The sequence below is a fragment of the Rattus norvegicus genome, chromosome 17, assembly GCF_036323735.1.
Source record: "Rattus norvegicus strain BN/NHsdMcwi chromosome 17, GRCr8, whole genome shotgun sequence".
NCBI classification, from domain to species: domain Eukaryota; kingdom Metazoa; phylum Chordata; class Mammalia; order Rodentia; family Muridae; genus Rattus; species Rattus norvegicus.
The window spans coordinates 81,691,486-81,704,903 of record NC_086035.1 but is presented as its reverse complement, the minus strand read 5'-3'; the positions used below and the strand labels follow the sequence as shown (position 1 = coordinate 81,704,903).

Genomic DNA, 13,418 nt, shown 5'->3' with positions numbered 1-13,418 from the left:
AGGAGTAAGAATGTCATGTATGCTCCAACCTACGTGTACATTTTTAAGGATCTTCACATCCACATCCATCATGACTATATTGAAGGTTTTGAACGTGTCAATAACCCGCTGTTTTCTTGGTCACTTTTGTAGTCCATCCATCTCTTCCATGGTTTCTCCACTTCTGCATGCCAATCCTATCCCCAGGTGACTGCTGGATTACTTTGTTAATTTGGTGAAGTTTGTATGCTTCCAATGCAATTTGGGCCATGAACTCTTTTTGTGTCTGTCTTTTTTTCTTGGTTATAACCATTTTCTGAGGTCTGTCTATATTGCCATCAAAACAATAGTTCATTCCTTTGTACTGCTAAACAAAAGCGACATTCTCCATTAAGATGTAGATAAAACAATTCTCTGTAGTCCTTTTGAATTACATTGGGTTATTTTCTTTTTCTTTTTTCTTTTTCTTTCTTTCTTTTTTTTTTTTTGGTCTGGTACAAATAAAGTTGATTTTGTCAATTATGTTTTTGTCTTTGTTGTGGGTGTGTTTTCATGTCTCTTGAATATTAAAACACTCTAGGAAAATGACAGCAGGGTTTTCGTGATAGGTATATGCTTAACTTTTGAAGGAACTGCAAAACGGCTTACTAAAGGAATCATCCATTTTACGTTCCCACAGTAAGCACGAGAGTTCTAGTTGCTCTGTGCTCACTTTATATGTTCGTATTTTCAGTCTTAGCCATTTTGTTGATGTGCTGTGGAATATCACTGTGATTTTAATTTGGCTTTTCTAACAGCTAGCATCCTCTTCACATTTTGTTTTATCGTCACCTGTTATCCTTGGCACGGTGTCAGTTCAAATCTTCTGCACATTTTTTTTCCAGGCTTATTTGTCTCGTCACGAGGTCTGAGAGTTCACTGTACACCCTGGTTCCTGTGTGTGTCGTGTACATGTTTTCCTCAATTTACGCCTTTAAAGTTTTTCTTTGGAGTGCCCTCCAAACATCGTGCTTTATTTGATATTTAATTTATAAATCTCTTCTTTAGTGTGCATACTATGTGTAAAACCCAGTACCAGGGGAGATGACTCAGTGGGTGAAGCACTTGCTCTGTGAGTCCGGATCCCAGAACACACAGTAAAAAGGAAGGAAAGGCAATCCAAGCTTATAACTTCTGTGCTAGGAGTGGAAGCAGGAGGACCCAGGGCCTTGCTGCCAAGCCAGTCCAGCAGAAAGAATAAGCTCCAGGTTCAGTCTCAAAAATAAATAAGTTAGTTAATTAATTAATTAATTAATAAAAATGAGGTGGAAAGTGACTAAGGAAAACACCTGAAGTAGATTTATGGATTCTACACATACGCTCATAGACAAGCACACCTGCACACAATCATGTACGTGCATCACACACACACACACAGCACATACACACACTAATCTTTTTTTCAGAATTGTTTGTCTTATGTGTATGAGTGCACTGTAGCTGTCTTCAGACACACCAGGAGAAGGCATCAGATCCTTTTACAAATAGTTATGAGCTACCATGTGGTTGCTGGGAACTGAACTGAAGACCTCTGGAAGAAGAGCCAGTGCTTTTAACCACTGAGCCATCTCTCCAGCCCTCACACTCACATACACATGAGCTACACACACACACACACACACACACACACACACACACACACGCGCGCGCGCGCGCGCGCACGCGCACACACAGAGAAAGAGGCATGCACACACGTGTATACACACACAGAGGTACCACAAAGATTTTTCTCTCACAAAGCTCTTATATTTCGATTAGTAAACCATTTAGAGTTAATAGTTGTATTTTGGGCAAATGAGAGTTGATGGTTGTTGGAATAACCATCCAGTTGAAGTGATCATTGTTGAAAAATTTATTTTTCTCCATTTGCACTATGTACTACCTTGTTCAACACCCTTATTTCTATATTTCCCACTCCTTTGGTAGCTGATTTTTCTGTCATGACTGAAATAAGACACCACCTGATCATGAGACAATCCAGTGCATCCTGAGTTTGGGTAGGGTCATTCAGCTGTGCTATTAGTTTTCTGATTCTGCTGGCTAGGCTTAGTCTCTCGGTTTCCATAGGAACTTTAGACCCACCCTTTTTAAATTTTGGAAACAGGATCCTACTATGTACCGCTGAGTATCCTCAAACACGCTAGGTAATCCAGAGTTCCCTCTGACCTGGGAATCTTCCCCTTCTTCTCTCTAGAGTGCTATAATTATTTCTAATTTATTTTAAGGAATAACAAAACACTGATGTAATCTTTAATTAATTTCACCAAATTCCCAAATAAAGTTGAAAATTGATAATCTTGAATTTTCTGACTAGCAGACATGGGATACAGCTCCATTTACTTCTTTAATTTCTCTTCACAATATCTTGTACTTTTCTATGCATAAGCCTTGTACAATTTTGATCAAATTTATTCCCCCGTATTTCATGGCTTTTAATGTTCATGTACACAGGAATATTGCTAGTCCTATTTCTGATTATTTCAGGCTGTTGTACAATGAAAGCAAATACTATTCATTTTACTTCCGGTTATCACTTCCAATGTAACCCATTTTAGCAGCTTTTCTGCAGGTCCAGTAGGAGATCACGTTATCTCCGGGTGGAGACAGTTTTCCTTCCTCCTTTCAAGTCAGGGTGGCCTTGCTTCTTTCTCTTGCCTTATTGCAGTTGTTCAGCCTCCAGGACAAGTGGATGACAGCTGAGGAAATGCCATCTTTCGATGTTCTTCACCCTGGGGAACTTTGGCCATGAAGGATGAAGACTCTATGGTCTCAGCCATAGACTCTTTCTGTGAGCTTTTATCACTGAACTGTGAAAATTCCTTTTTTCAAAAGAATCTGTTGAGATTTTTGTGGGGGTGGAATGTTAGGCATGGATGAATGCTGCTTTTATTCTCTGGTGTTAAAATGATGAGTGGGTTCCTCTTCGCTATTACATTAATCTATTGAGATGCACTGGTTGCTAATCTCATCACCAACCTTGCATTCCGGATACATACCCCCAATGGATCATGGACCCTTCCTCTTGTGTAGCACGGGATTTAATTCAACAGGCTTTTGTTGAACAATTTTGTGTGCAAGCTTTTACAGGATACCTGTACATTTTAAAGCTATATTTTTATTTGGACTTTGGGATCAGGGCAGCACTGTTCGTATAGAGTTAGTTGGGAGATAGCCAGCCCTTCAGGTTTCTTGGAGTTTGTATTAGTGGTCCTAAAATATTTGATAAAAACAACAAAGCCATTTGTGTACATGTTTCCGTCTCGGAAATTATTTTCATTGCAGTTTTAAAACATCAGTGATAGTATTCATGAACTACTTTTACTTGAGTGGGTTTTGGTGGTTTTTACCTTTTCGTAGATACATCCATTGCATTTAAGACAGCCAAATTGTTATCGATATATTATCGTATCGTTATTGCTCTCCGGGCTCTCATTTTCCAACACTCCTCCTTTGAATCTGCTGTCGCTTTTTCTCGACCAGGGTAGCAAGATGTTTATATGTTTTATTTCTGTTCTACCCTGTTTTCATAATAGTCCTTGCTCGTTAATATTGATTTTATATGGTGATTTTTTTCCTGTTCGGACTCCACTCTGACTAAAGTCAATCAAACGTTGTTTTCATTATCTCTACTGTGGTTATCATTCTGTTTCTCTTACACACTTCCCTGTTTGGATGATGCTGGTTTCTAAAGACTTCGGTCTATCGTTCTCTGCCTTCTGATGGGTGAATCTATGTCATTTACGTTTAGTTGTGTTTACTCTGCCCTCTTGCTATTTGCTTTTTGATTTGCCGATTCTTTGCTTCTTTTCATCTGCCTCCTCTTGCTGCGAATATTTTTATGACTCCATTTCTGTGGCTTTCTTTGTTTTCACTTGTTACTTTCCATAGAGCAAACAGCTCTTTTCCTACTGTAGTCTACTTTCATTTGCTTTATACATCTTCCGCTCTAGCTTCTACCACTCCATTCTTGTTTGAAACAATGTTTCAAGTGTTATGTAATTTGTTTCATAATTGTGATTATTTTACAAATGCTGTAACCATCTCTATTTATTCCTATCTTTAAGCTGTCAATCTTTTCTTTGCCATTTTTTATTTTTTAAAAAAGTGCGTTGGGGGTTTCCGGGGTTGGGGGGTGCAGAGAGTATGCATATGGCAGAGGACAGAGATCAGTGTTGGATATCATCCTGAGGAGGATTGTCTACCTCTTTTGAGATGGGTTCTGTCATGTCTCACCTAATAGGCTGGATTGTCTGGCCAGCAAGACCCAGGGCCCTTCCTGCCACAATTATAAGCACGTGTGCCATCTTGTCCTTTTTACCTGGGTTCTGGGAGTCAAACTCAGGTCCTCATGCTTGCCAGGCAAGCTTTGTACTGGCTGAGCCATCTCGTAAGCCCGGGTGCCTTTTAAAGAAAAGTAGGAGAGTAAGAAAAAGGTTCCTGTGTGTGTTTATGGGTATTTATTTATTCTATTTCTGGCAGTCCTCATTACACTTTGTCAGCTCACACACGGATTTGCCTTCACTGGTGTTCTGCCTGGACACTTCTCCCGACATTGCTGCTGACAATGTCATTATTTTTACCTTCATTTTTCTGAGTGTAGAATTCTAGAATGAGCTCTCCTCCCACCCCCGTTCCGCAGTTCATGTCATTAGCCCCCTGCCTTTCAGCTCCCGTTCTTTCTAACAAGAAGCACATTGCAGGCTGTGGCTTTTTCCTACATGGTGTGTTTTGTGTCTTTACACTTAAGGTTTTTTCTCTTTGCTGCCACTAAGAATTCATTCTTACATTGTCGTTTTCTTCGTGTTCCTTGCGCTTTGTGCTTCTTGGTCTTTTCAGGTCTGCGATTTGCAGTTTTCATAAGCTCTGGTGATGGATCCCGTCAGACTTCAAAGACGCTTTACCTCTTTCTTAGGAGGACTATAATTATACATATACCGAACCACTTGAGGTTGTCTGCTGCTAATTTCCCTCTTCTTTTAAAAGTTCATATTTGCTTATCAATAAGTTAAAACAGTACAGTGTCTTGCTAAGAAAGCCTGAGTCAGCTCAAACTATCGGTGCTTGGGCCTCAGCCCCCTGCATACTGGAATTATAGGCTTGCACTGTAAGGCCATGCTTCTTCATATTTCATCACGCTTTCCCCATTCGTTTTTAAATTTCAGTAGTTTCTGTTGCTTAATATTCAAGTTTGCTCATCTGAACCATACAGCGTAAAAACTCATTTTTACTTGTCTTATAAATAGCATACCAATAAAATTTAAGCTCCGATACATCTACTCTGACAATAAGACAATAGCTTCCTGTTTCTTTCGTCTTCCAATTATGCTTTATATCGACTTCAAGTGCAATCGCAGTTCTCATTGACTTAATTACGTGAGTGCTTGGCCTCCCTCTCCCTTACGCTTTCTATTTGGTGGAGTTTAGTGAACAAAAGCAGTTTGCCTATCTTGGTTCCTGGGCCCTTGTTTGTACATTGGTCTGATTGTCCCAATAACATTCTGACAAGATTTAAAGCCATGCCTTGGTAATCAGTTAGACTTCTCTAGACAAGAGAGGTAGCATAGCAGTCAGTGCCTCTTCCTTAAGGATCCAGAATTGGGAATGCTTTAGGTAAGTTGCTGGATGGGTGTGTGGTGGTGGTGGCGGTAGTGGTGGTGGTGGTGGTGGTGGTGGTGGTGGTGGTGGTGGTGGTGGTGGTGGTGGTGATGGTGATGGTGGTGGCGGCGGCGGCGGCGGTGGTGGTGGTTGTTTTCAATTTTAGTTTAACAGTCATTAAGGTCTTTGGTTATCTTCAATCCTGTAGAGGCAGGCAGTGCACTGATTCAATCAGGAAATATCTAGAGAGCTTGGGGGTCACAGCCAGGCGTTCTCATGACTTAGTGCACTAAGATGAGTACAAGACCCATGGAGTGATCTATCTGAGTCTGCTGTGCTTGGGGACTGTGAGCTTCCATCTATTTCGAATCCTTCTGGTGGAAGCTCTTTGCTTTGCTTTGCTTCCTGTGTTCTTGGGAGATTTATCTGGGTTCCTCTGCAGAGTCAGAGGGAAACAAGCTGATTTTCTGTTGCTAGCATTGTTGGAGGGAGAGAAGCCCGAAGGGAAAGAAATTTCAGGAGTTCTGTGGCTGACGATGCCCCACCTGTCAGAAAGGCTTCCTCTTACAAATCACCCGGCAGAATCTTCATTGTATTCACGTGGGTAATGGACCCATTCTCCCAGGGAAGGCTGTGCACTACTCACCCTTCTCTTCTCCACGCACTGGCCAACACATTCATATTCCCTCTCTCTCTCTCTCTCTCTCTCTCTCTCTCTCTCTCTCTCCTCTCTCTCTCTCTCTCCTCTCTCTCTCTCCTCTCTCTCTCTCTCTCTCTCTCTCTCTCTCTCTCTCTGGGTGTGTGTGTGTGTGTGTGTGTGTGTGTGTGTGTGTGTTGCACAGCTTTGATCTTTAATGGCTGACAAGTGATGGCTGAGAACCAAACGGAAAGAAAACTCAAGGTGTTTTTTTCTCAGTTCAGAGGGATATTTGCATTTCAAATGAACACCCCTCAAGGTGAAACAGCATTCCCTGCTTTAGGAATTAATACTTAATGGTGGAGTTTCAGACTGCGAGAGAGCTAAGGGAGCTGGGATTTTTTGTTCTATGCCTGTCCTATCAGACTGTGTCGGTCTCCGTAGCTTTGCAGGCCTGTGTGCAGCTTTCGTGCCATAGCCCAATCTGATTTTCTAATGTATTGCAGAAAATTAAAACCAGATGATTGTGTGTGTGTGTGTGTGTGTGTGTGTGTGTGTGTCTGTCTGTCTGTATGTATGTATGTATGTATGTATGTGTAGGAGGTCCTAACTACATATTCCAATTTTAAGCTATTAACTTAGAATCTGAAAAAAACTATATATTCATGTTAAACATTTAGAGAATATTTATCTGGTATTGAGTTAAAGTTAATATAAGATTGCTTTTTTATGTGTGTGTGTGTGTGAGAGACAGACGGACGAGTCAGAGATGAGGAGACACACAGAGAGAACATGTTCACAGTTTGTAATGGTAAACTTGGCTTATGAAATGTGCAGCACACGTATTCATAAACTGTCATCATCATCATCATCACAACAACAACAACAATAACAGTAATACCAATTTTCAAGCTGTGTCTTCCAAGATCTTCAGGAGCAAGTCTGATATCTAATGATTTCTGCTTGATTTCAGGTCTACAGTGAGGAGCTTCTAGAAGTGAGACTTTCTTGTCTAATCATGTTAATATTCAACTCCTAGGTACTCTGAGGATGACTACCTCCAGATCGTCACAAACATTCAGAGATGCCCGTGGAAACGCCAAGCAGAAGAATATGAAAATTTTAGGTAAAAAAAAAACCCGAATTTTCATAAATGAGTGAACATGCATTGTTACTTTCATTTTTAGGGTGGAAAGGGAGCAAGTGATTTAAAAGAAAAGTGGGAGGAGCTCACTGTCAATCAAAACAGCTAAACTCTACAGTCTTGTGAAACTATGGTACCCTACTCCAGTGGCTGATAGAGACATTCATAATTCAGCTACTGGAATTAACTCCAAAGGAATCCAAGTCCAAAGGAAAGATTTTCTTGTGCTGTTTACTGTGAGTTAGATTGATGTCAGCTCGTTGTGTCATTTCCAGTTGCTCGGTATTTATCTTGTAAATAAAATGCTATAGCACCAGGCACATTTGAGATTATACAGAAGAAAGAATCGCCCATGATGCCGTCACTTTAGAACAACAACTGGATAGAGGGGATAGCTCAGGGCTTAAAGTGTTTGCTGTGTAAGTTTCAGGGACTGTGTTCAAATACCTAGAGCCCATACAATAAGGTGGGTGTGGTCTAGTGCAGTAATCCCAGTGCTGTGGGAAGTGGAGACAGGAGGATCACTGAACTTGCTGCTGGATAGACATGCACGTGTCACGGTTTCCTATAGGACATCCTCCCATATTGGCCTCGTTTTTGTCATTTCAGGGTGAGGGGCTCTGTTATGTTTTCAGTAAGAAATGTTCTCTACAAATGTACACATTGTGTGCTAGGTTCTCTGTGTCCTTGCTGCTTGGTTGTGGAGGGGAGATGCTAAGAACTTCAGGAGAAGGACCTGGTTGGGAGAAGTAGGTCACAGGTAGTGTGGTCCTGTCCCTTTTGCTCTGCTCCCTGTCAGCTATGAGGTGAAGAAATGCTTCTACCAGTCACCATGATGCTCCATTCAGGGCATGAGGAAGAGTCTTTGACCAAATCATTAGTGGGGGGGGGGGAGACAGAGAGAGAGAGACAGAGAGACAGAGAGAGAGAGACAGAGAGAGAGAGGCAGAGAGACAGAGAGACAGAGAGACAGAGACAGAGACAGAGACAGAGAGAGACAGAGAGAGAGGAGACAGAGACAGAGAGAGACAGAGACACAGAAACAGACAAAAGCACAGAGGGGGGGAGAGGGAGAAGGAGAGGGAAAGAGAGAGAATAATTCTTGACTTTAACGGGCTTTGTCAGGTATTTTATTCACCGAAAGTAAGGAATCTGGACTCAGATAGGGATCTCTGTTTAACTGAATGCTAAGATACTCATTTTTGTGTTTACACTGTCCAGTTCAAGACTAGACTTTAAGTTGTACAATCATGAGCTAAGTGTGAGTGGAAATAGTTAAATTTCGAGAGACCTGTTTATATAGACAGGATGGGTAAGAGAAGATCCTGGGTATTGAGCTATTAAAGATCAATCTAAGCTACTTTGCTAAAGGACAAGTAAAGTGACATCGGTGATCAGAACAGGGCTGTGAGGTCTTCTGCTTCTGGCCATTGATTCAGAGAAAATGTCCTGAGAGTAAGAGAAGAAAAGCAGGGAGCAAGGCCACCTGAGTGCCAGTGCTGGTAGCCAAGGAGGCAGGGAGGCAGGGAGGCAGGGAGGCAGGGAGCTAGAGGAGGAAGGAGCCCAGCATCTGAGACTGCTCTTTCTCACAAGATGCTTGCTGAATGTCAAAAGTCTGAGAGCAGAGAAGTTAGACAGGGCTTCCAGAATCCTTTGCAAAGGCCAGGTCTCAAAAGGAATGGAGCCTGAAGTAGAATTATTTCCATCCTCAGCTGGATTTAGGAGATCTGCCCTTAGCCTAGATAACTAATAGAAGCAGAGAGTAAATCCTCTCTGGAAGAAAGGAGTGTTATTCAGAGACTTAAATTGGCTTTGCAAGCTCTCACACACAATCGGACACAATTAAAATAATATTTTCTTTTAAAAGCTATTCCTCTTACCCTCTTCCTTTTAAAGATAAAGCGTGCATGTTCCAGGCTGGTTTTAAACTGTCTGTGTATTCAAGAATGACCTTGGACTCCCGATCTTCCTGCCTCCGCCTCACAACTGCTGGGGTTACAGGTGTGCACCATCACCACTTTGCATTTATGTGGTATAGGATTTTGAACCCAAGGTTTCACATATTCTAGCCAAGAGAATCCTACCAAGTGAGCCACATCCCCAACCATCCTTACTTTAAACAGAAATCAGCAGTCTCTTTAAACCTAAGGCTGCATGACGAGCATCCCCGCTGTATGCTATGATGGATGGAGCTATATGATGGATGGTACCATTTTGCCTCAGTACCATTCCCACATAGAGTACATCAGTAACCATGGTGATTACCCAGCAGTCTCTGCATCCCTTCAGGGCCAATTGAAGTAAACATCTGGGGCTACACCACTTATTGTTTGTTGCAATTCAACAGAAGAGTCACAGGGACATTTATTCATTTGCTTGAATATGCATTATACTATAATGCTTATTTTATGGACATATTTGTTAGCTAAATGATGTAGACCCTCAACAGAAGTTTGTGCAATTAAATCATAATAACTAAATCTGGGAGCCTCTGCCTATTTATAAATCTGGCATTGTAGAAACACCCCCTTGTTATTATAGATGTCAAGTAGCTAAATAGTTTTCCATCTGATTTATTTATAGCATTTTATGTCAAACTGAAGGATAAAATGTATAGTTCTAAAAGGCAATAACAATCTTTTAGCAGTCATTACAAAAGTGACATTAAATTCTCAAGAATATGAGCAAGTGAATATATAATAAAATCTATCTAAAACCCATTTGTTGAAACTTCCTATGGTTGACTTCTGGGGACTATTTGAAAATCATAGGATTTCTGTGGTCAAATGAGCTAAAAATAAGGGAGCTTAAAAGTCTTTTCATGTTCCCCTCTTCAATAAGCAGTCTACTTGCTAGGAGAAGGGGTACAATTTATTCACCCACAAATATTTGTTTAGGATTTACTATGTCAAACTACAGTAGCTTCCTTTATTACCTGGTGTAGTGCTTTGCACAAAGAGGACTTTAATAAATAGCTCAGTGGTGGGATACATGAAATAAGCAAGAAAAATGTAGTTTCTTTACCTAACCTCAAAGAATTTTAAGTTCACAAAGACGATAGATAGATAGATAGATAGATAGATAGATAGATAGATAGATGGATGGATGGATGGATGGATGGATGGATGGATGGATGCATGCATGCATGCATGGATGCATGGATGCATGGATGGATGCATGCATGGATGCATGGATGGATGGATAGACAGACAGAGAGAGAGACAGACAGATGATAGTTACGAAATAAAATGTTAATTTATCCATGACCTAGTTTCAGAAAGATTATTTTAGACAAATGACGCCATGTGCCAATGAGTATAAATTTCTTGATATGTGCTCTGGAAGGAAGCAGAGCTTGAGCATTAGATCTGAGGGTGGATAGAAAGGGAAGTTGGGACCAACGTGGGAATGAAGAAGCCAGACGTTAATTTCAAGTTCATGTGGGTGGGAGCTGTAGCACGTTGCTTGGTACGAAGGGGATGCTTGTAGGCAGAGTTGGGAAGGCCTTGTGATGCAGAGCAGTGGTTAGTAGAGGCAGATTCCTGGGCATTTTGTGGATACTGAGGAATAGGGCTATTCCTAGCAGAGGAATTACACAGCGAATTCATTACCTAATTATTGGGTCAGCATACCGTTGTATAAACTGCAGTGTCCAATGTGCCTGCAGAGTCAGAGCAGTTAAGGGGCTTGTCAGAGGAAAGTGACCAGAGGAGACTGTGGGACCGAAACATAAATGGTCTCTATGAAGTATAAAGGGGAATGTTTGACTTTGAGCTCTTCTGGACCTGGCCTATCTTACCCACGCCTCAAAGTCTATCATTTAAATTTGTGTGCTTGAAAATCTGCGGCCCTTAGTTCGTGTTGATTTCAGGCCCATAATTAAAGGAGAAGGAAAATAAAGTTCAATGTGAAAACTTAGGATCTGAGTGGTTTGGATAATCATGGTGCTACTGACCGAAACACGGCTTTCAAATGAAAGTCCCTTTTCAGAAGAGAAGCCTGGTGTGGACAGGCTGGGTTTGAAGCGACCCTGGGACAACTAGGCCTAGAAAACCTTCCCTTATTCTGGAAATGTATGGATGCTAAGAGAAAATGTGCTCACCAAGCAAGAAAAACGAGTACAGAAAAATCCCCCTTCTCAGCAGGCTTTTTGCTTCCTTGATAGATGCCCAGCCTTCTACTCACTCAGCATTGAATTGTGGGCTTGAGAGTTTTGAAGCCTGGTGTTGACATCTCTTCCTTCTTTTAGATTTCACCTGGAAGCGAGAAATTTTAATGGAGATGTTCTTTATACAATGTCCATTGTATTGGTTTCCCAAAGTCGTCTGTCCCAGCTCTGGGGAAGCAGAGGCAGGCTCTAGGCCAACCTGGTCTACACAGCAAGTGTCAGTCCAGCCCGTCTAAAAAGCAAAGTGCATGATTAGCAAATCGTGATCAGATAATTATGCTTCTTTCCCAATGGGCTGAGCCACCCCTAAGAAGCCCTTTGCATCAGAGATTCGGCTTGATGTGGGGTTTGACTGCTTATTCTCCATTCTGTGTAGACATGCTTATTATAGGACACAAGCATTTACTCCTTCCTCTCTAGACAGCCAGTGTCATAGCCGTGGACCATTTTTATGAGGTCTTTATTATCATGAAGATACTCTGTGTCCCTTATCTCTTGACCTCTGATTTCAAAATAGGTGCACGAAGTCAGCCATAGTGAGGTGTCTACCATCCCTACTTTTCAAACTATTTATTGATTAGGAATCTTCCCACTCACCCAAGGCAATGCACAGAATCCACCCAGATTCCAGCGTAAGAAATTGCCAGTCTTCGTGTCTTTCCCGCTTCCTCTGATAAACCAGTCTCTACTCGATTTGTTAAACATGGCACTGCGATATTGGAGCGGGACACCAAGATGGTTGAGCAGGACACTGAGCTCGAGTGTTCCCCCTCCCCCACTGACTCACGTTCAACCAATAAAATTCCTTTGTAAAGCACTGGAAACTACTGGCAAGCAGGTTTCATCCCCACAGATCTTTGAGCTCCAGCCATTAGTCTGAGATTCACTGTGTTACTTGCATGGTAATTACCACATTAGCTTTCCCACGTTCAAAGAACTTACTTGGCTGTGTCATCAGTTACAGAAATTACCACACACAGTAACCATGCTTAATCCTCATGTTACTATCACCTTTCCTATGTGAGAAATCCATATACCATGATATTGATTTCAAATTTGGGAGGCTCTCTAGTATCAATTGATTTATTAAAACACATGCACGTTTCTGAGACATAAGGTGGAAACCCAATGTTAGAAAACAGTGCTACTGTGACTCAATTAAGTGAGATACCTTTCCAGTGATTTGTGAAACAGGTATTTTCTGCCTAATTATTCTGTTACCAACAAGAATTACATGGTAACAATTTTATTAAAGCTTGAGATAACTCTCAGCTTTGATGAAGTTGAGTTTCCTTAAAAGCTACCCCTATACTTGTGTTGAATATGTAGGAAAGTATCCTAAGACTGGCGACAGTGAGCTGAATCAACTGGTAAAGGTCCTTCCCACTAAGCCTTGTGACCTGAGTTCAATTCTAGAGGCACTCGAGGTAGAAGGAGAGAACAGACTCCTGTAAGTGTCCCCCAACCTCCACACGTCTGGCAGAGTACCTACACAGGAACACAGATACACAATATAATTAAATATGCTTTAAAGTTTTTTTTAAAGACTCTAAAGTCATTCAGTAGTTTTATGGACAGGCCCCCACAAGTATGCTGTTAAACAAAATATACGTATATAACGTGTGATATATACTAATTTTAAAAGTACATACTCACACTGTTAAGGCCATTTCATTAAGTTTAATTTGGTGTAAGTAAACGAAGTCTGCAAACAAACAAACGAATCACTTGATATCTGGAGAGAAGTCATTGAGCTGGAAAAGCAGACGACCAAGTTTCCAGATATCTGTATTCAAAGGCAGCAGTAGCGTTTCCTTTCATTACCACCTAGTGAATTTGTTCTTTGCCCGGCTGCC

At 41.3% G+C, this 13,418-nt stretch overlaps 1 protein-coding gene across 4 annotated transcripts in view; it reads left to right on the top strand.

Moving 5' to 3' along the window:
* Positions 1 to 13,418, top strand: part of St8sia6 (ST8 alpha-N-acetyl-neuraminide alpha-2,8-sialyltransferase 6) — a 198,105-nt gene that overhangs the window by 143,067 nt on the left and 41,620 nt on the right. For all 4 annotated transcript variants that reach the window (XM_063276253.1, XM_039095558.2, XM_039095557.2 and 1 more), the window contains one exon: positions 7,290 to 7,376. In XM_063276253.1, the coding sequence (XP_063132323.1) occupies positions 7,290 to 7,376 (87 nt within the window). The remainder of the gene's footprint in view (positions 1 to 7,289; positions 7,377 to 13,418) is intronic.